This window comes from Cornus florida, unplaced genomic scaffold (genome assembly GCF_030987335.1).
Source record: "Cornus florida cultivar Cherokee Brave unplaced genomic scaffold, ASM3098733v1 CherokeeBrave_3.0.0_Hap2_Chr11, whole genome shotgun sequence".
NCBI lineage: Eukaryota > Viridiplantae > Streptophyta > Magnoliopsida > Cornales > Cornaceae > Cornus > Cornus florida.
The window spans coordinates 139502756-139530279 of NW_026775581.1; the positions used below are offsets into that span (position 1 = coordinate 139502756).

Sequence of the window (27524 nt, forward strand, 5' to 3'; positions counted from 1 at the left end):
TCAACTCTCAAGCTTACCTTCCTCTCTCTGTTTGGAAAAAAAGGAATTTCATTTCCTCTTCGTCTACAAATTACAAGTTGTAGAAAGTGGGAAGATTTGTGTTGACGGATCTGGTGATATTCTCGTCTCTCCGGCGGAGGTTGTCGTCTTTGGAGGCGTTCCTGGCACTGGTGGATCTCGCCGCTGTCTCTTAACTCTCAAGCGGCGGAGAGAGAAAGAAAAAGAAGAGAGGAGAGAGAAAGGAGAAAAAATAATTTTTTCTCTTTTTTGGGTTTTGGGTTGTGCCCGAGCCCAACCCGAATATGTCTGGGTTTTGACAAAACCCAACTCGAACATGAATCCGATTTGTGAATTTAAAACCCAATTTTCAAAAATTCGAGTTGGGCTGGGTTAGCCCGCTCAAGTTGCAGCCCTACTTTCACAATAGACGTCTCTTTTAAATATAAAAGTAGAAAGAAGAAAGAAAGAAAACAAAAACAGTGTGTAAAAAGGAAATGTGGCGTGTAATATTTTTGTAAATTAAAAAAAGTATTTTAAAATGTATATAAAAAATCAAAATTGAATACACTTTATAGGGTATATAGAGATATATAATATCATGTGAGAGTTATTATTAGTTTGATATACAAAGACCCAACTAACCATTGCTAAATATTACAAACATATGTTCATGAGTGGGTTACTGTTAGCTTATGCTTCATATATCTATACAAAATCACAAATGTAATTTTAATAATAAAATTAAGCCGTCAAGGTACCTGCCTTTAAAAAAAAAGGAAACATCCACTCTTTGGAAAAAAAGAAGAAAGAAAACAAAAGCCGTGTGTTAAAAAAAAATGTATTTTTGTAAATTAAAAAAATTATTTTAAAATGTATATAAAAAATTAAAATTGAATACACTTTTATAGCGTATATAGATAGATATATCTAAGAGGTATAATGATCATTTAAGTAATTAACCTGATATTTTGGAATAAATATGATTAAAAAATTAGGAGTAAAGTTATCTTTTCTCATGTTAACGGAGATTTTAACGGAAAAATAGAAATGGACCAAAGTGACAATTATTTTCGAAAGATATTTAAGAGTAATATTTGACCAAATCTAAAGATGTGTTAGTGAAATTAACCCTAACTTCTTCAAAAGTACCTATAATTTTTTAGGGATTGACCACGCCTAGTAGAAATTCTACAAGAGCAATGGATATATATATACACACTGTGCAATGGCCCAAGTTGGCTAACGAAAATTACAACATTAAGTCTAAAGCAATTCATAAAATACATTTAGGCTGTGAAAAACAGGATGTAGTGTGTGCCTCCTACTCAACTTAAAAAAAAAATAATAATAAATAAATAAATAAAGAGAAAAAAGAAAAAAGAAAAAAGAAAAAAAGGATGATTGACGTGATTAATGTACCACACTCGATGCTTTCAATTTTTCTAATTGCTACAAAGTCCAAATGCATCTTTTTGGAGTCTCCTGCTGAGCCTGACAGAGAACCATGTATGATCCATTAATGATGGTGCATGCGTGGCTTAATTTAACCTGATTGCACTGTCCCTTGCTTGAAGTTGAAACTGATGAACTCTTGATAGTTTCGTACTACTAAACTAAGCTATGTTAATTGATCTCATCATGGTCTCCTCCTCCACATTGAGGGTGCTGCATTCCCACCTTCAAATAGCCCCTCAATATGTGTCTCTATATCTTCAGACTGGTATTTTATGTACTTCTCTGTTTGCCTCCCTGGTGTGAAGTTCTGACTGAACCTCGCCAAGAACGACCGGTATGCCGGTATCACCACCGCCGATATTGATACCCTCAGTTCCGACTGAAGCTGCTCGTCGCTAACCACCCACGTGCTCTGCGTCTTGTGTATTTCGTCGAACAGGGCGTTGAAGCTCTTGAACCTCTCCTTCAGTACCGGCTTCTGCACTTTTCCTTTCACAATCAACCCCTCCAGTGTCAAACACTGCAAAAGCTTGCCCCACGTCTCTCTTTGGTAGTTCTTGTGGTATTGCCTCAAATCAGACGATCTCTTCCGGCTCCACATGGCGCCTATCAAGCCGTTGATCTCCTCGGCACTCTTGATCTTCTGCATGATGTATCGCCCATTGTTCATCAGGAAAATCAAGCTCAATGCAGTGTCCCTATATAACTTGGATTTCCCTTCCAGATTTGTATACAATAGATCCATCACTTTCATCACCAGCGTTGCAAACATAGATTCATTTTCCGACGTCTGATCACTACTGCCATCATCATGGCCTTGTACCTTGTCCTTGTTATTATTATGATCACAGAAGAGAAAATCCAATCCAGTGGCAGTACTGTCCGGGTCTGCTTGCTCGATCTTCTGAATCTCTCTAAACACTTGTTCTAATGTGTCCTTGTACTCACAGGCGTATTTTAGATAATTCATGGTGTAGCGGGTCAAGGGGTGCACTGCACCACCAGGAACTGGAGTCTTTCCTGCATCAGCCTTGATTGACTTCTCCAGTTCGAGGAAAATGGAAACTATTGTCTGGCCGAATCGGATTCGAGTCAATAAAGCTTCAGATTTGAGATCACGTATGCATTCGTTTGGAAAAAGAGTGTCCATGATTGGAATTACATCACGTAAGGTCTCGTACATGTCGAGAAACTTAAACAGCTTTTCCGCCAAACGCTTGGACATTGCCACAGCTTCAGCGAAATTGACAAGTTCAATCATGACGCATCCTGAGAGGATGCTGAAGAGTCTCTCGGAGATGGATGCGTGGTCCGAGAACACTGCCTCTGAGAGCTTACGTTCGCCGGGGAAGTACGCGGCGGTGCATTGTTTAAAGGTATTGATCCACGAGACGATCGTTTTCTCAAGTGATTCCCATTGCATCTTCTGCACATCTTCGAAGCTGTGCTTCTCAAACCCTAGGTTACGCAAGCTCTCTTCAAATAAGTTCCTTCTTGCAACTATATAAACCTCACAACACTCTGTCTCATAGCCTCCCGATACCAACGCCTTGGCTAATCTCTTCATATTCGACACCACCGCCTCTGAGTATCCTGGAAAATGAGTTTCCTCGGTGGAGTCAGATTCCGGCATGGTGGAGGAATTATCCGATTCGTTGGACGATTGCTTTGGTTTGGATTCATTAATATTATTATGATCGGAATCATTATTAGCAGAGGAATTTAGAGAGTAGTGCTCGAGAAGCGATCTGAACTCGTCCTCCAGGTAGGACATTGCACGGTCAAGAATACCACCGATGCGATTGATGAGCGGAGCGTAGTTTGAATGTGATGAGAATTGAGAAAGCGATGTCGTCAGCTTGCAGACTCGATCCACGGCTTCCAGAAACAAGGACGAATCCTCCTCTGGCACCTGAGTCCATTTCATGGGACAATCGATGGAATCATAGTTGGCAATCTTAGCCTCAACAAAGAAGGCAAATTGGTCCACGAATTCAGGTACCTCAGGTTCAGGTGGTTCGGATTCCTCACCTTGTGCGGTGGACAGATGAGAGATGAACTCATCGATCTCTTTGGAGACTTTGTCAAAATCAGGCGGAGAAGGGGAAGGGTCTTCGTCGTTCGTTTTGATAATTGGCTCCTCCTCCACCTCTTCCACATCCACTTTGATATCCGTCTCGGTATAGCTTGATTTCTCTTCAATCTCAGCGGGTTGGTCACCAGACACATTGTCAGACTCTTGCTTCTGATGATCACCGTGGTCGTCGTGGTGTTGCTGCTGGTTGTTCTTGTTCTTGTCCTTGTCCTTGTCCTTGTCTTCCCCACCGTCCGACTTATGAAGAAAGCCTTTATCTTTTCCGAACCACATTGAATATGATCAAGATGTTTTTGAATGTTAATTTCTTTTAAATGTATCGAGGAAAATAAAAAAAAAATAATAAAAAAAAGGTTTGAAGAAGAGAAGTCAGGAGAGATCGCGATACAGAGAGATTGAAAGGGGCAAGCAAGAGCACAAGTGACAAAAATATATATTAACGGTTTATTTTTATTTTATTATACTGTAATTTAAAAAGTTACTCTATCATTTTATTTTATTTATTTGGTTTTAATTTTATTTATGGATATAGTATTGAAAGATTGAATTGGTCATATTGTATAACAAAATGTTGAGCGGAGAGAGATAGAAGGGCGGGGACTGTACGTACACTACACAAAGCGTGGAAGTTTTCTTGGATAGGGATAGGGGAGTCAGTTTGTTCTGTTATCAATGTGTAGCAAGTTTTCTTCACTGGCTACCACATACTTCGTGTTTCCACATCTTTCTTATCAATATGTTATTGTTCCTTTTGCATCACACGCACAACCATTGAATATCATCAACAAAGTCACCACGAAATGAAAAGAGTTCCATTCATTTCTCCCCCATTTTTTACATCACACACAAATAAAGTAATTTGGGATCCCAAAGGACAATTTTGCATGATTTGTTTGTCAGATCGTTTTAATTACACATACTAATATATTTTAATTCCATATAAGAAGTCCGTTTATGGAGAGAACCCTTTCAAAAATAAACCCAAATATTTTTCAAATAATTTTTATAACATACTTTTTTCAAACAATATTATATTTTAACATGTCTGCTATTAAAACATATTAGTATGTTATAATATTCAAGTATGGATAAGTTAAAAAGTTTTTGAAAGTAATGAAATTTTGACTTGTCTACTATTATTACACATTGTCTATTTATCCTGTTACAAATATTGAAACTTGTTACTAGGACAAATATTACCAAAAATTAATCATTAACAAAACTTTGTTAACTGAAGTTAACTATGTGTGTGTGAATGCAAATGAAGAAATATTTAGAATTCACATTACTTTATGTCAAGATCTCATTGAGTTTCTCATCTCGAAATTACAAAGTAATACTTTATTTTGCATGAGACTTACACGGCGACAAACTTCACCAATCTCCATGTATTAAACCTAAACAATTCTTAAAAACAAAATATTTCTTAAATTTGCACCATAATAGCCACAATATTTTAAATTTATATTGAAATTTAACAAAAGAGGACCATTAATAAGATGTTTTAGTGTTACATTTTTAATGTCAAAATATAAAGTTGAGGGCTAAAAATTTGGACAAAGTGAGAATCAATTAAATAAGAAGAGAAAAAAGAACTGTATGAGATTACTTTATTTGCAAAAAGCTTGTGGATGGGAGAGACGGATTCACAAAGATATAGTGTAAAACAAAACTAAAAAAAGTAAGATAAACTAATGTTTCATTTGGCTAGAGTGATAGAAAAATGGATGTAAGAGATAAAAGGGAGGGATTGTTTGGCTCTTTTTTTTTAGAAGCGTGTCAGAGTATGTTTTTCAACCCAAGGGATTGGATAGTCAAACTATCACCGAATTCGTAATCAATCTTTTTGTGAATCAGACGACTGCTGGAAGGCAAGGATGACCCCTTGGTCCCCTTCCTTCAGGTTCTTCAACGCTTCAATAAAGAGGACTTTCAGCACTATAAGTAGAATGAATGAAGAGAGTAAAACGAATTACACGGGCATTAATCTATTCCAAGAGACTTAGAAAACAAAAGTAGAGGAACTGAAGCCAAGCGTCGACTTTTATTTCATAAGTAAAATTCACATACAGAGTACAAGAAGTGTAAATCTAATACTAGGCTACTCCTGTTAACAGAAGTAAAATACAAGTAAAAGACTTAAGTAAATTTGCAAAAAATGAAAAACATTCATAAAATGAAATTGCAAAAGTAGGAAATTTGTTGTGGTCCGGGCCTTTGTGCAAATGTCTTCTGATGCTATTTATAGAGAAATCTTGTAAAGCAGCTATTTCTAGCAGTCAATTTCTTTTTCAAATTCAAATATTATATTTGAATTAGCAACTTGCTTTGTCTTAAGCTTATCAAAATGCAACCCCTTTTGTCTCAAGTTTATCCAAATAAAAGTGTTTTTGGAATAAAAACCGCCGTAGCTTTAAATCAGACAATTCTTGAATTTAGACTCCAATTTGAATAAGAGTCCTAAGTGTTTGCATACTGTAAATAATCATTTATTATTACAACCCATCATAAGAAGCCATACAACAATTAATTAATTTTAAGTAATTGAAGTAAGAACTTTTGTCAAATTATTCAATGCCATGTGGCCAAATTAAAATTTATTTTTAGGGTGCAAACAAGGATGGATAAGTAATTGCTAGGGAATATAAGATAAATTTTTTTTGGACAATACTTAGATCATCACTAGTGAGGATTTACAATATCCTCATCTTATGTGGTTTAATAAAAATAAAAATACTTCATCTTTAGTTAAAGATGTCAGAAAAATAAAGAAAAAGAAAATAAACAGATCTTACCCGAATAAAATCGGATAAAAAGGGTTCAATTTTAGATTTTATTTTATTTTTTATTATATTTTTTTTTCTAGGGTTCAACGTCTGTCACCTTAAGCTCTCTTTCCACCATTTTCTTCCTTTCAAGTTTCTAGTCCTGGACATCATCATTCAATTGCCAAGAATATTTGAAAAAAATATGATCTATATATATATATATATATATATATATATATATATATATTATTTTTACACATTTAAGATTCTTTTTTCTAGAAAAGGGCTTTCCACGAACGATTAAAGTGACAAGTTGATCATTGGTCTCTCTGTTCACTTTTTACAAATTCCATTCATTCTAACACATAATCTTCATGGAAAGCCCTTTTATAGAAAAAGAATCCTAAATGTGTAAAAAAATAAAAAAATAAATAAAAAAATCATACACCCTTTAAATATTCTTGGCAATTGAATGATGTTGTCCATGACTAGAAATTTGAGAGGAAGGAGACGGTGGAGAGAGAGGAGAAAGAGAGAACCATATGTTGAACCCTAGAAAAATTTAGAAAAAATAAAAATTGAACTCTTTACCCGATTTCATTCGGGTATGATCAGGTTTATTTTTTCTTTCTTTATTTTTTTTGACTTGTTTAACAAAAGATGACGTACGTGTTTTATTTTTATTGGACCACATAAGAAGTGAGGACATTGTAAATCTTTTTTAGTGAGGACCTAAGCATTATCTCTTTTTTTATTTTTTATTTTTTTTATTTCAGTCCAAAAAGGATAGGATAAGGTGATACTCTTTTTTTATTTGTTTGGAAGGGAAAAATATTTTATATATATATTTTTTTACCAATTTGCCCTTATTGTATAAGATAATAAAAAGTAGATTATCATTTGAATTTTTTTAAAAAAAGTTAAAATTGAAAATTGCATTTTTCTAATTAGTAATTGTTTTCTCTCCCCTCCCTTCCCCAAAAATCCACTTAATTTTATCAACCCTTCCTTAATTCTTCCCTCCAACCATACATAGGATTAGAGTAATGTGTCATGTGTCGGTGCTATCTTGGTTCACTTTCGAATCACTTTAAAAAAATTTAGTAAATAAATTTTATCTTTCTATCAATATTTTTTATATTTTTTAAAAATTTTAAACTCAAGAACTATATATATATATAAACTAAAAAAAATAAATTAATAATTTTAGAAAACAGAACAATGCATTAATTGTACATGCCTTAAAAACTTTCATTTCTAAACATGAACGTCTGATACGAGATTAAAGTGGGTATTAAGTTCATTTGACCTTAAAATACAGTCATGTTGTTATTTTTATCATAGGGTAGTTTGACAATTATTACTTTTCCCAGCACTCCATCCACATTTTACAACGTTTGGAGTTGGAGGAGAATCTCCCCCATTCCTTCCAGGGATAAGAAATCAATCCCTAGCAGCAGCTAAATCAATTGGTTTTTTTTTTCCTTAGCAAAACAAAGTAAAGCAATCATCAATCACCATCTAAAAGCAAAGCAGTAGCAGTGGGAGTGGGGGAGTGGGAGTGCGATCAGATCAAAGAAATGAGGTTGTTGGGATCACGAAGAAGGCGACCCTCAGTAGACGGATTATTGATAAAATGTGCAATATTTACTGGTGTTGGCCTATTGATCCTCACTCTCAGATCCCTAGATTTGTCCACCGATGTAGATTTACCCATCAGCTCCACCCGAAAAGTCTCTGAACAAGAAGACGATGATTCAGAGGCCCACAACACTAACCCTAATAGAGCTAAAGGATGTGCAACGGTGGAGGAGATGGGCGCTGCTTTTAGTGGCCGATTTTGGGAGGAAAGTCTCAAGGTCCGAAGAATTATTCACCATCACTTTGCTCTCAACGGTACTGTTACTTACTTTGCTACTAATTATACTCATTTCATCTTATTTATTAATCAAATTGTTGTCATTTCACTGCGAACTTTTCATTTTTATATCACGTTATTGGGTGCTTTACTTATCCTTCTGCTTCATACTTTCATTTAATGGGTTTTGTTATGATTACTTAAGAGAAGTGAAAGAAATAGGATGCTTAGATTGGATGACTGAAAAAAAATACTATATTGCTATGTTTGGCGGTACCGAATCCGCATCCAATCCCAAATCCAAACATAACATATGCTGCTTAATTGGCAGTGATTGCATCTACATTGAGGACCTATTACATATCAAGACTCTATTATTCTTATTGAAGGCAATTTATGACAAACATGCAGAGAAAGTTAGCAATTTTTATTATTTATTTAATTTAATTTAATCTGCAATTTATGACAAATCACAATGACATTTTCATTTATTTCTGAAAGTTGTATGCTTTGACGGAACACTAGACAAGAAGTATCATATTGGTCCGAAACAAACTACTTTTATTTTAATGTGGATAAAGGGTAGCTGGCAGGAAAATCATTAGAGAGTTGTTTGAAGCATAGCAATACACACACATGCAGAGAAAGTAAGGGTGATCTGAAGGAGGAGGCTGCAATCAAGGCCAAAAATATTGAGAGGGAGGGAGGGTCTGTCTAGAACGAACATTGGATGAAGTCATTAGAAATGATTTTTAAATATTAAATATAATATGGGAAATTACTTTAATAAAAAAGAACGTGAAAATAATATTCATGTGGCCAATATAATTCATGAGACAAAGATGAGGATGATAATGAGAGATCGGGAGATCCATTTTAAGTGGTCACACTACTACTTCCCGTTTCAGGTCCTTTGAGAATTCGAGCCCTTCCTCCAGAGCAATTTTGCAGCCATGGTTTTGTGATAGGGAAAGCATCAGAAGCAGGTTTTGGGAATGAAATGTACAAGATCTTAACTGCTGCAGCATTGAGTATGATGCTGAATCGGTCACTGATAATTGGGCAAACCAGGCATGTTGGTTCTCTTTTATGACTGTATATCTATATTTGATATTAGATACCACCTTTCTAACAATCTCTCGCTTTAAATTATCAACAAGAAATCCTTTTTTGGGCTAATGAATGGATTGGCATACTTTTGGGGCTTATCAATGGATTGGTTTACTTAGTTACTCTCTATTTGTGGATTTTACTATATCACTTAGTGGGGTTAGAATAACATGTGCTAGAGGTGTATTGTTGATTTCATACAGTTCTAACCTCTAAAGGCACTAAAATAACCTGCGCTAGAGGTGTTCCTTTATTGTTGGTTTCATACAGTTCTAAAGGCACTGGAATAACATGCGCTAGAGGTGTTCTTTTATTGTTGGTTTCATACAGTCCTAAGCGGGGGTAGTGTATTCCAGGCTTCCAGCACAAGCCTGAAGAGTCCAAAAAAGCACTCTATTATGTTTGTTCTTCTCTTCTCTATTCAGGACTTAACTTAAAAGAACACATGATATAATCTAGGGTCAGATATACGGATATAATTTGAAATTACTCTCACAATTGATGCTTTTATTCATCCAACTTATTCCTTTACTTCCATCTTTTCAGGGGTAAGTATCCTTTTGGGGAATACATTTCTTATACCAACCTGTCCTTTACCTTGAAAGAAGTCAAACATCTGTGGAGACAGAATGGTTGTGTAAGAAAATATGGAAGGCATCTAGTCATGAGAATTGATGATTTTCAGAAACCAGCACAAACGAGTGTTCTTTGTAGCAACTGGAGGGAATGGGATCAACCTATCATATGGTAACATGAGTACACCTAAAATTATCAGCTGTTACTCCTTTTCAGGAATCATCAAATGATCATCAAGCTTATCAGAGCAGGTTGCAGAATACAACAGATGCGGTGGCAGCTCAGTTTTTCTTGAAGAATGTACATTCTGAGATGAGGAATGCTGCTTCTGATCTATTTGGGCAGCCAAAGTATCTTCAGCATAGGGCTAATGTATTTGGGGAGCTTATGAGAGTTCTCATATCTCCTTCAGATGATGTTAAAGAGGCAGTAGAGTGGGTTGTTGGCAGTGGAATAGATCCAGAAATTACATTGCACATGCGGATGCTTATGAACAGGTATGGAAGTGAACTGTCAAGTTCCTCGATTTGGGGACACTTATGCTTTAAAATTTTTCCATGACAAGATTGGTGAAAGAAGGTAGGAGAATACTAAGTGCAGTCATGACTGCGCAAGCTCAGCCCTTGGATCTGTGTGGGTGGGCCCCGCCTGTGGGACTCGTAAGATCCAAGGGCTGAGCTTGCAAAATCGTGACTGTGCTTAGCATAGCTCAAGAAGGTATTACTGTTTCCCCTTGTGAACTTTTTTCTGTCCACTACACTCTATTAACATCACATAAAACAAATGCGGAGTATAATATTAGTGAAAGAAGTAATTCTGAGCATAGATGTTGCAATGGTAAAAAAAAAAAATTTCATAATATTATTGCTTGATGCATGCATTAATTAATTTAACCAACTGAAATAACAGCTTGTACTCCTGCATAAACCTTTTCAATTGAAGTGGCTATTTCAAAGCAGCTTAGTCATAAATTTTATAGGGGCATTTGTAGGATTGCTGGGAGTGATATAGTTTGATATATTTATTTTATGGTTTTAGTGCACAATGCATCCTCCTAATGGAGGTTGCCAAAAATGATTGAAAATTTGGAGTGACGGTATATCCTGAATCCGAGTGACCCTCTGTAACACTTATACTGGACATGCACACATAATGGATATACTTCATATGATATGAACGTAGTGTAAAATTAAAGTTCCATGTAACTTCTTGATGTGTAGTGTTTTCCATGCAATATTAAAGCTACCCTTAGGATAAGATTTGAAATTTGAATTGATTAATGATGCAGGCTTTTGATTTCATTGTGTCAGGTCTGTGAGAGCAGTTCAGGCAGCATTGAGCTGTATCAGAAACGCCATGAGCAATCTACAACTGAAGTCCAGACCAAGGGTGGTTTTGATTTCAGATACTCCCTCTTTGATAAAAACTCTTGCAATAAACATAGATGCATTCGCAGAGGTAATTTCATGTAATATATTCGACCTCTACGAATATAGAGCTATCTTGGGCACCTTCTCCATGTTAATCCCAAAATTTCACAGAAGAATATGGTTACACTCATTATTTGCGATATAGCTACTTTTTCAATGCATCTAACTTGGTTTTTCTTTTTCCAGGTCCTTCATTTTGATTATGAACTTTTTAAAGGAAATATATCTGGGAAAGTGAATAGATTGCATAATTCAGATTTTAGGGTAAAGGATTGGGGTTCGGCACCCAGATGGGTTGCATTTGTTGACTTCTTTCTTGCGTCGCGTGCAAAACATGCTGTTATATCTGGGGCTCATAGACGTGTTGGAACGACTTATGCTCAGTTGGTTGCAGCACTAGCTGCAGCACACAAACTTGGTATTTTCTTGCATTACTCTTGGCTCATTCCTTCTGAAGAAATGGTATCTTAGGTATATTGATTTTTTCTTAATTTTTCTCCAGTAGAGAATTCTTCTGCTGGTTCAAGTTTTTCGTTCCTCAGCAGCTTTCAGAGTAATTTGCTTTCAGAAGGTCTGGGGAATCAGGTTGGGTGGGGACATGTATGGAACAGATTCGCAGGTCCTCTGAGTTGTCACAACCAGTCTAATCAATGTGCCCTCACACCACTTCTCCCTCCTGCTTGGTGGGATGGACTTTGGCAATCCCCCACTCCGCGGGATGTCCGCAGGATGGACGCATATGGTATCCGATTATCTGGTTTCGGCACATTTGATGAAAATTATCTCGAGTCCTTCTGTAATTCAAAGAAAAATGTTGTGCTAACTGTTCCACTAATCTAGTAGTTCCAGGCTTTCGAGTTGGCAATTTTTTCTGGGAGAACTGTTTGAGTATTATTTATTTGGTACAGATCGTGATGTACATTTAGATACAGAAGTATTACCCCATTATTTACGAGATGAGAGAATTCCCATTGGCTGTCTTAATATTATAGAATGTAGCATGTTTTTCAATTTATGTATTGAACTTTGATCAGCTATGCCACTCGTCTAGGACGGGTATGAGTGGTCAGCCAAGAGTAAAATCCCTATCAATAAAACTCCATATTTTGTCCAGTCCCTTACATCGAAGGGCGGGATGAAACCATTCTACAAGATTGATCGGTCTGCCAAATGGATTTAGGAATCATTTTCCTATTAGTAAAACTCCATATATCATTGAGCAGCTAAAGGTCAGTGTGTGTGTGTGTGTGTGTGTGTGTGTGTGTCCCCAAAACTATGTTTGGCCAAATCCTTTAACCAATCAAGAGTTTAATTCTAAAGAAAATTGCTTGACGTTTGGTTTGGAATAAACTTTCGGCTAACTTCAATTTTAAGAAAATAATTCCATATTATTATTATTATTGTCTAATAACGTATTATCAAAAATAACTTGAAAGAGTTAAAAAGTGAAATCAAACATTATCTGCCTCCCAAAAATGAAGTTGGATATCAATTGGCTAGTTGTTCAAAAAATATTTGAAAGTGGCACAGGTCCCACCGGGAGTCGAACCCAGGTCGCTGGATTCAAAGTCCAGAGTGCTAACCACTACACCATGGAACCAATGCTGTCCGGTGCTTCGCCTTTCAAACCTATAGAATTAAATTCAGTGATCTTTGATATACCCCTTTATCATCCCGATCTTAAATCATAATTTGTTGAGCCTACAATGATTGTTAGTGGATGAGATTGAGGGATAATGGAATAATTGTTGACTTTTTTATTATTAATTTTTTTGCAGTTTCTTTGCAGCAAAACCTCCTCTTTACTCCTCAGATTAAATTTATAGATCCAACTCCATCATTATAACAGGCTCAGGATCTCCACATCAGGGCTGAAAAGAATATAAAAGTACGTAACATCAAGAACAGTGACAAGTATGGTCCGCATTCGCAAGTGAAATCGCTGGTTAACTAATTCGAACGGATATATAGAGGTGTGTAACAGTATCGGACACTTTAAAAAGGGTTACAAACCGACCGATACAGCGAATCATAATGATAAATTACTTTAAATTATTGTACTAACAAAGGATTCCGAGAAAGTGGTATATTTGTGGTTTGAGTCTTTATACGTTTGATATATATATATATATATATATATATATATATATATATATATATATATATATTTGTTTTTTTTGTGTAAAATGGGTAAGTACTATAAATATACTAAAAGAACTGTACATGGATTCAAGGGAGCAGGCCTTTTTCGCTCTCCACCTAAGCTGTGCAGACACTATTCAAATATTTGCCCCACATTCATTCTTGAAGGTACTCTTAATGGGTTGAAGACAATATTGACAGGTCTTCCATCTTGCAAATAAGGCATATCTTGTCCAGGTAAATTTTTTGAAATGATATGTTTATTTCCATGTCTTCCAGACTTTAATTTTACGTCAAGCGTTTGCTTGTGAATGTATCTATGCGGAATATGCATGGTTGATGACGGTACTTATTCCGGTTTGGAGGAAGAATAAATAATGAAAATTATGCTTAAAATAAAAAAAGTACCACATAAATATTTGTTTTATTTAAAGTTCGTAGTCGCATTATCAGTTGCGATCGCGATCGCGTATAACCGAATCGAGATTTATATCGGTATTACGGAACGGAATCGGTTTATCTTTTGCACATATAATTCGAAATGCGCCAATACAAATATTTTTACAACATAATTAGATAACAATAAATTTTTGGCAAAAAGAAAAGCATAACATATATATTTATATAATGTGTATATGCATTATTATTTGGTTAATATAATTAAGAATATATGTTTGTTGTATTTAAAAAAAAAAAAAGTTTTATTTAAATTATATAAAAAAAACTCATTAAATGGGATAGATGTGAAATGTGAAAAGGTGTTGTGTGTATATATATAATAGAAAAAGATACGTGTGATGCACGCGATGAAAACTCTTTATACGTTTTTTTTTCAAAATTATTTTAAAAAAAATTCCTTTTACAAATAATTAATTAGCAACTTATTTTGAGTAATTGAAATTTTATATATTTATGAAGTTACGTATTGTCTTTTTACACATTTATTGATAACAAATAAAATTTTAAGAGTAAAGATTAAAGTTTAAAGAGTTTTTCTCATTTAAATAATTCTTACCAATAAGAAATAAATACAACTTTTAAATAAATATGAAAATTCATATTTTAAGCAGTTAGACATAATTGTAAATTATAACAGGTCAATAACATAAAATTTTAAAAGATAAAAAGTAAAATCTAAATTATTGATTTTCTTGCATAATTGAGAAAGATAAATTATTCTAGGTTATAAAAAGTGACTAAAATAATATGATTATTACCTAACTAGCCAAATTGTCAATTGTCATGAATTGGGCCAGTGATAAGGAAGGGATGCACTATATATTTTTGGTCAATTATTCCTTGCAAACAATAAAACTGTACCCACATACAACCCTTTTTCCGGCCAACGTATACTAATTGAATTAGACCAAAAATTCACTCATAACTTTTATTTGGGCAACTTGACAACTTGAATTTGGGGTTTAAAGCAACAATGCTACATAAAAAATAACGGCAAAAGATTAAATTAACATAATCATATTCAAATAGAATATAAGAAAGAATTAAAATTCTTTTTAAATTGATTTAAACAGGTGGTGGACATAGTTAACGGGACTTAGGTATGTCCAATCGCTTTGATGCAGTTGATTGAGGATGTCCAAACGTGGCTGAAACATTCAAATGGGTTTGTTGTTAGCTTTGTTCCCAGGATGCCAACACTGCTGCCCATAATCTAGCAAAGTATGCTATGTCTAGGAAGGTCGATGTTGAATTTTTTGATTTTTTTCCTCTTGTTTTGACGGATGCCGTAGTGGAGCAGTGTATTTGACTTGCCTATTAATATATTTTCTTGCCTTGAAAAAAAAATTGAAACCTTACAGAATAATGGCAAAAGTAAAATCAATAAATCATAATCAAATAGAATAGAAGAAAGAGTGAAAAAAGAGAGGAGAGAACTTAATCAAAAAACCTAAACTGGATGAACCTAATCCATCGAATTCTACAAGAAAAAAAAATCAAGAATTAAGAACAAAGGTAAAATCAATAAAATTATAAACAGTTTTAAATAGAGTTAAAAAAAATATATCTAATTTCAGAAAAGTGTATAGTCATCACCATTTTTCTATATGCAAATTTAAATGCAAGAATTTTCATTTTATAGAGAATTATTGATGTTATGTCGGGTAACATAAAATTGGTGCCTAAGAATTAAAATGTAAGGAAAATAAGTTCAAAAACCTTTTTATTTTTTTATTTTTTTAGGAGTTTACTTTAAACTAATTTTTATGCAATTTCAATTTTAAAATACCAATTCCATGCTACCCACAAAATTTCCTTTTTTTTGCTTACTCCTTATCTAGAGGGAACTAACAATACCTTGTCTACTCACCCGTAAGTAGAAAATCCATACTTATCACGTATGTGCCGCAAGGCTAAACTGACACAAGCACTTAATATTTAAATAAATAAAAAATAAAAGATCCAAAGACATCCGAGTTAAACCCAATAAAAAATGGGACAAACTAAAACACAAATTTCATTCAGGTTCTCTATGCTCTCACTACCTGCAAATCCCTCTAAAGTTTTCTCCATCCCCGCATGGACTTCAAGCAAGATGTGGTGGCCAAAATAGTTGACAGAGGGAATTTAGGAGGTGAAACGATGCAATGGTTATGTTCTTCAAGCGGGCGATCTAACAATTGGAAATCCTGGAACACTATCAATTACCACATAATCCTTGAAGCATTAGGCAAATTCATTACATAGCATGATATGAGGATGAAAGGAATGGTTATGGACAGCTTTATTAGACATTCGATGAATTTGGGTCGAAATGTGATGAAAAGTTTTTGAATGTTCTTTTACAATGCCTATCAACAATCCCACGTAGGTGCTGCAAATTTATTTCCTAATTAAATGAAAGGGAAAATGCCCTATTATAACAGTACTATGTATAACACCATGGCTAACTTAAAACATCGACTGACACCTCTATAGGTATCTATAGTGATGGAGAAAAATAGAGGCGGTCAATGGTGAGGAAGAGCGATTTGCAAGTCTCTCTTCTGCTAAATTCTTAAAGAGTACAAAGAGATATGAAAGGGGGAGAGATTCAGATTAGGGTTTTAATTTAGATTCGATTCGTTATCAGGTTTAACCAGAATATTTTGCAAAATCTTTTATTCGATAAGTATGGACTTCTTACTGTAGACAAGTATTACAAGTATTGTCCGTAAGTAAATTATAAAACTTTTTCTTTTCAATAAATATTAAAGTTATTCTCGTTATTAAAATCTTAGCCTTTCCTACCTCCATACATGTACAGGAAGATTTGAAATTGATTAAAACTTTGAATAAAACACATACACATGGGTTATTATCGTCCATTGTCAAAGTCATCCTCCAATATACATAATAATTGCAATTCTCATTAAGAATTTTCAAACATGCAAAAAAACCTGTAAATAACTAAGGACAAAATTTATTAAATAAAATGAAACAACTTAGAGAAATGGTAAAAAAATATTGACATGCACAAGAGAGGGTGAGTACCAATTAGAGAGAATTTATTTATTTATTTTTAAATAAAATGGAACAAGTCAGAGAAATTGTAAAAAAAACTAACATGCACAAGGATTCAAACCGGAAAACATGATATTTAATAAGATTAAAAAAATAGACCTTTTTTGGTGGAGATCCACTCTCTCTTCTGCCACCCAACAGTGCTCCTGCTTGATTTTGCTCTTAGCCTCACCCTCCTCTCTTTTAGTTCCAGTCGAGAAAATATATGTATAAATATAAAAATCCTCAAAGTCGGTGGCAGATGCCCATCTTTTGTGATTGTTACTTGTTAGAAGTCTCAGTGTAGGAAATAAGTTCGATTCGGTTTGATTTCAAGTATCTATTTCGATTCTAGTTTTCTTAAGAATTATTGTATTGATTCAATTTTGATTTAGTCTGGAATCATATAAAATCAGATCGTGTGCAACCTAGGACTTGCCCTTTAGAGAGAGAAATTCATTTGAAAACAGAATCAATAAGACAGGATAAAACATTTTTTTTTTTCTAATTTATATGTAGTTTTTCAATTTTAAAATTATTTAAATGGTAAGCCTTCTAAACTAGAAGAATGGTTTGTGTGTAATTACGCTTATGTCGGTGAGTCAGTGTAACTATTTCTATATGTTCGTAGTATTACAGGGCACTTGCTTGTAATACATGGAATGGAGTGGGTGTTTTTCAACTGCGGTTGAGGAAACCGCGAACCGACAACATATCCAATTTGGGTCAAGTGGGGGAAGGGGGCTATGCCTATCATCAACATCAACATCAACATCAAATGGGCATGGGATGGTATAACAGTGCCACGTCGGCAGGTGGGTCATTTTCTCTGTTGGATAAAAGCAGACGGTCCCCCACACACACCACCACCCCCAACTGTCCAGCTCACTCATCTTCCAATAACACAATGCCACGTCAATTTGACATCCTGTAAAGTCTATCGACGACAAAGTAAAGTTAGTACTGACGCACAGACACCCTCTTCTTCTCACCCTTCAGTACCTCTCTCTCTCTCTCTCATGGCTTGTTGGCCAAATACACACTAGCCGTTAATTTATCGGCCGCTGGTTAATCGCCGTTTTACAACTTATTCTGTGGCCGGAAAATTCAAACTCCATGTTCCTTAGTTCTTGCTAATTTACCTTTGAGGTCCTGTTGTATGTATTATACTCGTACCTGCTTTTTATAGTTTGTTTTTTATTGGAGATCTCAAGTTGAGAGGGAAAGAGAGAGATGTACGTGGTTCCTCCTCCAAAGCGCTCCGATCTGGTATCCGGTTCAACGATCGCATCGGATGGTTTACGGATTTACCAGATATGGAAAGGCAGCAATGTGAGTTCCTCTTAATTTTCTAGGGTTGAATTTTAAATTCACATTCTTTTCCATTTCAGTGTTTTGCATTTAAATTAAGATTATTGGTAATTTTTCCTGTTAAGTTGCCAGTCAAAATCTTGAATATTGTTATTAAACAAACTCACTATTAAAAGACAGCTCCATTTTCTTACTTTTCTGTTTGGTTATGGATTGAACTGACAATTATATATTTCTTTTGCAAATAGTATCTGTTTTGAATGTGTACTGGAATCAGGATTTCTGTGGCTAGGTTCTGATTGATGTTATTACATTTGTGTGTACGAAACAGATTTCTATTAAAAAAAATGAGGTAAAAGCATGCAGTTTTCTATTTCAATGTTTTGGTTGTTCTGTAATCAACTGTGCTAAAACAAAATTTTGCCCTAATAAAACTTTTCGGCAAATTCTAACATCTTTACATCAGTAGGCTTAGTTAATAAATCCAGTTCATAAACTATTTCAGTTTTGTATTTGATTTGATTTTATTTTATTTTTGCGGGACCATCATTTTCGTGCATCTTGAGAGAGAAATTGGAAACTTATCATATATTCCTATAAAAAAACTTTTTTCTAACCCTCCCATAAATAGTCTTGTTAGTTTTTGTTCATGTGTGATATTCTAATACTCATTGTCTTCATCTTATTATCTCAACAACGTGGAGTTGGCATCACATTTTCTGTGCAATTTCTTCTAGTTTTATAGAACTAGTTCTTGGTCGGCTTCAATATTTTTACTAGTTGTACCCATCTCAGATTGAACCTTCTTATCCATTTGGTAAATAAGGGGGAAAAAAAGATTCATCTTATTGCTAGCCTTTTAATGCCAAAAGATAAGTATTTGTATTGCTTAAAAATATTCTATAATCCCACTAAAATGTAGCTGCAGCTTAAAATATGTATGCTTTATAAGTAGAAACCTAGTGTGCATGCTTTTCAATTCTTGGGTGCTCACATTGAGGTTTTAGGCATTTCAAAACTTGAAGTTGTTACATGAATAACTCGTCTTTTAAGTATTAATCAGGGTAATTCCTTTCTTGCTTGCAGATATTTTTTTTCCAGGGAAGGTTTATATTTGGACCAGATGTAAGATCACTGGTGCTGACCATATTTCTTATTGTTGCTCCGGTCACTATTTTCTGCGTCTTCGTTGCTAGAAAACTTATGAATGATTTTTCTCACCACTTGGGGAAATCCATAATGGTTGTAGCTGTTGCATTCACATTTTACGTGAGTTCTCTCTTTCAAGTAGACACACATGTGTACGTACATGCAATTCATATATATATATATACTCTTTGGTTTGGTTAACACAATATAAGTATTATTGCGCACAGGTTCCTTGCTATTCAATTGGATGCCTAATTGGCAATTGACATCATTTACAGTGTTGCTAAGTTTTTATTGTTCTTTTTTCCAAATTTAAATTCAGATGTGTGAGGTTGAACATGTATTAAGTGGAACAACATTGGGTATAATGCTTTATCAATGTCCGTCTCTTTTGAACTCCATAATTCAAAGATAAGTAACCTGTCAATTTCATTCCGAACTCGATTGGATAAAAAGTGTGTAAAAATTTGGGTTGGGGACGCTGTTTAGGTTTTGGCATGCTTGAACTTGACAGTGTCTTAGAGTTTGGAATATTTGGTGAGAATCATGGTTGAGTGAGGAAGGAAGTGAGTGGGATCTGGGAAGGGGGAGGCGGTAATGCTTGTGGATATTTGCAAGTAGTGAAGCCTCATGGTTGTAAGCTAAGGAAAAGCAGCCTCTGGCGTGTGACTTGTTTACAGGAGAATCTAGCTTTAGAAAAGGGAAGCTTGTTGTAGGATAGGTGCTAGGATGATATTCTCTTGTAGAAAGATTGTAGGATAGATGATGGAGTGATACTTTCTTACTTCCACTTCTCCTGACATTGACAGCATTGCCTTGGATCCATATACCTTTTCCCTTCTCACCAAATAGCCTAATAAGGGATAGCAACCATCCTTCCCCCTTTTTCTTTATTTTGTCCTAAAATCTTCTCAACCAAACTATGTAGTTAGCTGGTTCTTTGCCTGCACCCAGCTTAATGGAGGTTGGGATGCCTCTTACCTGGGGCAACTCATTCAGAAAGTAACTTTGCATCTAATGTATCATTCTTCGTTTGATTCACCGGTTTTTACAAGAATTTAGTAGCAGATTACCTAGCCCGGGAGAGCAGGTATTCCCAATTCGTCACTGGTGCATTTTCCTTTTTTCTTATATGGTTTTTAGTTGAGTGTCAATCACCTCCTTATTTAATGCTTATTATATTCTTTTATTTGGACAAAGTTGTTTGGCAGATTGGAAATGTTATAAACAAGCTCAAATTGATGCATAATATGGTCTCTTTGTCAGTCATCTAGAACTTGTGAAATCTAGGGTCATTTTTCATGGAGGATTACTCTTTTTGCTATCTTATGACTGGTGTTCAATACTAGGCAACCAGTAAATGTTATTGGGATGTGATTTAGAGGTTTTACAGAAGGCTTTACAGAGGCAAACCAATATGGTGCCCTTTTTTTAATCTTTTGTTTTCATTATCAAGGCCCGCATTGGTGTCTGTTTGATGTTTTTAATTCCAGGGCTGATGCGAGCCCATGGCATATCTTCATGGTGAGTAAGCTTGAAGTTCTGTCATATTATAGAGATGAAGGATTTTCTTAAATTGTTGAAAATTTAAACTTTGTTTTGCATGGGAGTTGTCTAGCTTCAGTCTTAGTGCCTTGGTAATGTAGGGGGACTTTTTGCTATAATGGAACATCCGATATTGGTTATATATATATATATATATATATATATATATGGATAAGTAAAATGTATAAAAAATACTCAAAAGGGGAGCGTATTCCAAGGGAACTACACAAGGCCAAAAGCCCTCTAAACTTTCAAGGAGTCCAAAAAATCTACAATCTCCTCTAAATATCTATAATTTCTCCCTATAACCCAACAAAAAAGAGTAGTAATAATAGAGAACTTAAGCATGGAGATAGGAGTCTCCTTTCCTTCAAAGGATCTCTTGTTTCTTTCGAGCCAAAGACACCACCCGCCCCACAATGGCGTAACCTTACAAACATCCCGGACTTAGGCCCCCACTATGCAACCTCTCCTAGCTTCAATCAACCCTCTAGAGCATAGTTGTTAAAGGCGCGCCTAAGCTCCAAAAAAACCCCAGGCTCATCAAGGCTCAGCTAGAGCGTCTCAACCTACTACAGGCGAGACCCCTTCAATCAGACTCACATAAAGCCCTCAGGCTCACACTTTTTAGTAGGCACCAAGCTCAAAAAAGGCGCGCCTTGTATTTTTTAATCATTTATTTGTATCATTTTCTTGTTTACTTAATGACTACTAAATTAAAAGGTTCTATATCATATATCGTATTGTTTTAAACTTATGAAATATTTGACAAAATTCATAAATTTATGGTTCACTACTTACATTAACTGCAATTAGTGCTTGATTATGAATATATATAATATTATATGTTTGACTATGCATTATTTTATACTCGCGCCCTACTTCGATCAGGCTCGCGCCTTATATTGCGCCTTGCGCTTAGGCTCCAGAAGGCCTTTGGTGCCTTAGTGCGCCTTGAGCCTTTAACAACTATGCTCTAGAAGACCTTGGCATAACCCACTGAACACCAAACAAACTAAGCATCGAATTCCAACATTCCCTAGCCATGGTGCAATGCAAGAGAAGGTGATCCATCATCTCCTCATCTCTTCGACACATGTAGCAACAATTGACCAAAACCTGATTCATTTTCCTTAAATTATCTTGAGTCAAAATCTTCCCCAAAACAAATGTCCAAACAAAGAAAACAACCTTTAAGGGGGCTTTGGAGTGCCAAACAGCCTTCCACAGGAATGAAACCCCGAGTCCCTCCATGAAACATCTACAGAAGAACCAAACATGAAAGTGACCCTAAGAAGCAGGGACCTACCTCTATCCATCAGAATCTCCTCTCATGATCTCCTGGCAATAAAGTAACTCTAAAGGACCAACGGCATCCTCGATCTCCCAATCTTGAAAGTGCCTCGCGAAACGAACATCTCCGCTATCAAGTCAATAACAGTCAACCACCATGGCCTGCCTATCCGTGGCAATCCTGAAAAGCCGAGGAAAAGAGAGAGCAAGCGAGCGGTCACCACACCAAACGTCCTCCTAGAAATTGATCCTCTTACCATCCCTGAGCCAAAATTTGATGTGTTTCAAAATAACATCCCATCCTTTCTGAATGAATTTTCAAACACCAACTTCCCCTAGAGTACGCCTCAAGGGAATTCGAACCTCCTCCTCCAAAGCCGTTTCCCGAGGAGAGCCTTATTAAAAGGCACCAATCTTCTAATACCCAAGCCTCTGACACGAATCAGACAACAAACCTTCTCCTAGCAAACCAGATGGAACTTGAACTCCTCCTCCAATCCCCCCCAAAGAAAATTCCGCTGCAGCCTCTCAATCCTCTCAGCCACAGAATGAGGAATATGGAACAACGAGAGGAAGCAAGTAGGAAGACTTGAAAGTGTACTCTTCAATAAGGTGACCTTCCTCCCTTAGATATTGTTTTTTCCATCCAACCAGCCTCTTCTCAAACCCCTCCACCACAGGGTCCTAGCGTCCCACCCTCCTTGAGGATGACCCAAGGGGTAAACCCAAACAGGAGATAGGAAATGAACCAATGCTACACCCAAGAGCCCCTGCTAAAATTGTGATCTCAGGAACTTCCCCAACCGGCACCAAAATGCTCTTTCCCACGTTCACTTTCAGACCGGAGACAATTTGGAACCAAATCATAACACATCTCAAATATCTCAACTGGGAACATCCACATCACAAAATAATGATTCTTTAACTTACTGTTCTAAATTTATAATATTTATCAACTTTGAGGAGGTACTACGTCACTCCAAGTGATAATTCTTTGGGCAGCCTCATTAGATGAACAAATCCGTCTTTACAAAGAATATTTATCAACTTTCAGGAAGTACCACATCACTCCAAGTGATAGTTCTTTGGACAGCCACATTAGATCAACAACTTTCAGGTAGTAATACGTGTACCTCACGTAGCAGGTATTTAACATTTTGACCTACGTGATAAGCAAGGGGGGAACATGAGGCATGGATTTGGTGCCCATTCTTTTTAGGAATGGTATCCACAGTCAAAGTTTGGCCTACTCCAGTCATCAAAGTTGTCGTCGTGCATAGATTCCACAATTTGTATTATAACAATGTTATAGAAATTTTGGCCCAATATAGAGGTGGAAATATTTGGCACGACTCGAACACGACATGGGATAAGTGGGTTTGGGTTTGGTTTCAGTATGTTGGGGTTATAATTGTATCGACCCAAATTGACTAGTTAACTAAACGCATCGTGTTCGTGTTTGACCTTTTAATTCTTTTATAACCTGATTAAAATTTGATTAGCCAAGGATCCATTTGGCAACCACAGTTGCTTTGTGTTTTTACTTTTACTCGAAGCAAAAGCAATATTTCGGCTCTGGAGTGTGTTCAATACTATTCCGAAGCTTGTTTGGTAACGTATATTTGTTGCAAAATCTTTGGAAGCAAAAATATGAAAACATGTTTGGTAAAAAAATGTTCTAAGTTTGAAAAATTAAATGGCTAGTTAAAAAGGTATTTTTTTTTGGTGAACAGTGCTTTTGCTACAGAATTGATTCTTCCGGTTTTGGCCTCTTTTTCTTGAGCGCTTTGTTACTATTCAAATCGCAACAAACATTACCAAACACACTTTGTGCTTTTGCTTCGCTACAGTACACTATTTGAAGAAAAAAAAACACGAAGTAGAAGCAGTTGCCAAACAGGCCTTAAATGTGTCATGTTGATGTTAGAAATGACTAGTTTAACAAAACTTGTCATGTTTGCAATAATATGAGATTTTAATTATATGTGCACTGCCATTTCATGACATGTCATGTCTGGTTTTAATCCATTTATTAAACACGTTACACATATATTGTCATCTTTTTTGTTTAATAATCGTGTCCCCATGTAATAGAATACCCATATCATGACAAGTAAGACACGAATATAACACGCAAACATGAATTGCCACCCCTAGCCGAATACCTAGAACAACATCGTTTGTTTTGTTCTAAGAAGCATGGATATGATCATGAGACACATAACACAGCTAACATGACACTGATACGGTAATATATTATTATATATGATAAATATAGAATTTATGATTGTAATTTAAAATTTTTAACGTATTAAGTCCTATTATTATCGTTGCTCCTATCACATAAGTAAAGACAAAACAAAGACGCGAAGTATACCCATATGCATGTCTTTGTGTATCTAAATCTGTACATGTATATGCACACTCAATTTAATAACTTATCTCCTACTTTCATACCCACTCTTTGAATTAAAATTCCGATATCTGATTTTCTTAATATATGTTAAACTTTCTACAAATTTTATACAGCATTTATTGTGATTTTTCTTATGAATATTTTTTTCCATGCTATGAGAAACTCTTGCCCAACATTCCAGATTCATTAGTCTATCTAGAGCACAAATGAAGTAGTCGGCCAAGTGGTCTGAAATAAAAAAATTTATTTTTAGACACATCTAAGGTGTGCCGGATGTGTCTGAAAGTGTCCTAAAAATGTTGGTGTCTGCCACGGACATGTGTCATTCATAGAAGTGTCTGTGCTACCTTGGTTATGTCACATTAAAACCCCTCTTAAAGACGATGTGTATGAATGAGATATCCAGCAGAGGGGAGGTTGACTGCAAATTGGCTGGATGTACTAATTTGATTCATTTATGGATGGCAGATTGCAAATGAGATGACTCACGTCAAGAGTCAAAAAGGAATTGCCTAGTACTTGTCCACATTTTATATCTTATGTCCGACTCTAGCGTTGACATCCTTTTGCCCCCAGAATGATGTTTCTTAAAAAAAATAATAATAATAATTTATTATCATAATATTGAATCTAAGCTGGTTGATTTGTTGGATTTCAGGTTTTAGTTCTTCTCCTGCTAACCTCTGGAAGAGATCCTGGTATAATTCCTCGTAATGCACACCCTCCAGAACCAGATGGCTATGATGGGACTGCAGAAGGTGGTGGGCAAACTCCACAGTTACGCCTTCCTCGCATGAAAGAAGTAGAAGTTAATGGGATTACCGTGAAGATTAAATATTGCGATACGTGCATGCTTTACCGACCACCTCGCTGCTCACACTGTTCAATTTGCAATAATTGTGTTGAACGATTTGACCACCATTGCCCATGGGTTGGTCAGTGTATTGGGCTGGTAAGAAATGCATTCTCTAAGTTATTTAGCGTTTGTGTGTTTTCTGTATCCTTATACCATAAATGTTCCCCATATCCAAAGAGATGGACTATATTATTAATAAATAAATAATAAAGAAATCCAGAAAGAAATAACTGGATGCGCATTAGATAGTGGCTGAGTTATGGAGTACTAGTTGCTGGTCATCCGTGTTCTTTATATTATGTTGTGTATTTTGGAATTTCTTTTGTATTGGAGTTATATTTGAGCAGTCTCTAGCAAATGAGAGCATGAGTGACATGGACTTTATTCGAGAAAGAAGATATCAATCACCTTCTTTTGACAATTACAAACTCATTGTAGCCTGCATGATTGTATTTTTTAATTAATAAGATTTAAAAATTGTAGAAGTAGATATTTTCTGGTAGGATTGGGAAAATCTTTTAGCTCCCTAGATGTCTCTGTTTTCTAGTTTTGGCTAGATAAGTAGATATTGACATGCTACTTAATTTGGTGCTTATGTCATGCAAACAGATGCATATTTGTAACTACACTTTCCTTGGGATGATGCTCAAATGCTGGGTGTGAAAATCTTATTGCAGTTTTTAGGATGATATCCCTCATGTTATCTTCACCAGCATATGTTCACTTTGGCCCTTGTATCTCTTTAATTTTTGGACCTTGTGCTAATCTGAACTTTGACAATTATGGGTGCAGAGAAATTATCGGTTTTTCTTCATGTTTGTATTCTCGACGACTCTTCTCTGTATATATGTTTTTAGTTTCTGTTGGGTCTACATTAAGAGGATCATGGATTCCGAGGAGACAACAATATGGAAAGCAATGATCAAGACCCCTGCCTCCATTGTCCTAATAGTTTATACCTTCATATCAGTGTGGTTTGTTGGTGGCCTTACTGCTTTCCATTTATATCTCATCAGTACAAATCAGGTAAGAGAGCATTTTTCCTCATTTCAGTACCTTGTAGCCTTAAATTACGATTAATTTATGGGCTCCCAAGTAAATATTAATCTTAAATAACATGATTTTTTTTCCCTTGCGATGATGCTTTTACAGACAACTTATGAGAACTTCAGATATCGATATGATCGGCGAGCCAACCCTTATAATAAAGGAGTGGTGCAGAACTTCAAGGAGATATTTTGCACTGGCATCCCTCAATCCAAGAACAAGTTCAGGGCAAAGGTACCAAGGGAACCTGGGTTACCGTCTGTATCAACAGGTGGTGGTTTTGTTAGTCCAAATATGGGGAAGGCTGTGGAGGACATAGAAATGGGCAGGAAAGCAGTGTGGGTAGATGCAGGGTCTGGGGCTGATCATTGCGGAGGGCAACTTAGCAATAATGATGGAACAAACTTTAAAGATGGTGGATTAGTTGAAACTTCCCCAGATCTAAGGACTACTGTAGATGAGGGAGATCGTGCTGGAATTCATCATCCCAGGCGCTCCAGTTGGGGAAGGAAAAGTGGAAGCTGGGAAATGTCACCTGAAGTTCTTGCTTTGTCGTCTAGAATGGGGGAAGCAAACCGAATGAGTGGGACTAGTAGTAAGTTGGCGACCTCTCGACCTGCAGAACCAAAGGTGTGACAGATAAGATAGAATTGCAAATGGAGAGAGAATTGTTTGGTGGGTGTGAAGCAGGTTGTTTGAGGTATGATGCTTGGTCATTCAATATCCACGTTATTTTTGTGCATTATGTGGGACTTGCTTTGGCGGATGTTAAAAAAAAAAAACAAAAAGTGTTGGTTTGGGGTGGCCGACTGTGTGGGACTTGGTTTGTCGGTTTGACCGTTGTGCTTTAGGAAAGAATGAATGGTGTGGTCGTGTGGGAGTTAAGAGAGTTACTTTCTTCAGTCCTGATTTTGTACTGCATTTGTGGAATTAGTTAGTTTCCAATTTGTGCTCCCTTTTTCTCTCTCCCTC

General features: G+C 35.8%; 3 protein-coding genes and 1 non-coding gene across 5 annotated transcripts; 2 read left to right on the forward strand and 2 right to left on the reverse strand.

Moving 5' to 3' along the window:
* Positions 1-1014: 1014 nt before the first annotated feature.
* On the reverse strand, positions 1015-3823 carry LOC132282272 (exocyst complex component EXO70C1-like). The gene has a single exon (XM_059783879.1). The coding sequence runs from the start codon at positions 3821-3823 to the stop codon at positions 1637-1639; it is 2187 nt and encodes a 728-aa protein (XP_059639862.1). The 3' UTR covers positions 1015-1636.
* Positions 3824-7663: 3840 nt separating this feature from the next.
* LOC132284384 (uncharacterized) lies at positions 7664-12276 on the forward strand. 2 transcript variants are annotated; one of them, XM_059786484.1, is made up of 7 exons: positions 7664-8214; positions 9085-9247; positions 9833-10033; positions 10114-10359; positions 11173-11320; positions 11479-11710; positions 11798-12276. In XM_059786484.1, the coding sequence occupies exons 1-7, from the start codon at positions 7899-7901 to the stop codon at positions 12130-12132; spliced, it is 1641 nt and encodes a 546-aa protein (XP_059642467.1). In that variant the 5' UTR covers positions 7664-7898; the 3' UTR covers positions 12133-12276. The 2 variants fall into 2 exon arrangements, with proteins under 2 accessions (XP_059642467.1, XP_059642466.1); XM_059786483.1 differs by having other exon boundaries at positions 7665-8214; positions 11795-12276.
* Positions 12277-12820: 544 nt separating this feature from the next.
* TRNAQ-UUG (transfer RNA glutamine (anticodon UUG)) lies at positions 12821-12892 on the reverse strand. Its single transcript has one exon. It is a non-coding gene; the product is annotated as a tRNA-Gln (tRNA).
* A 4994-nt stretch (positions 12893-17886) lies between these two features.
* On the forward strand, positions 17887-27518 carry LOC132282418 (probable protein S-acyltransferase 7). The gene is made up of 5 exons (XM_059784091.1): positions 17887-18267; positions 19333-19515; positions 25308-25601; positions 26298-26531; positions 26658-27518. The coding sequence occupies exons 1-5, from the start codon at positions 18169-18171 to the stop codon at positions 27186-27188; spliced, it is 1341 nt and encodes a 446-aa protein (XP_059640074.1). The 5' UTR covers positions 17887-18168; the 3' UTR covers positions 27189-27518.
* The last annotated feature ends 6 nt before the right edge of the window (positions 27519-27524 follow it).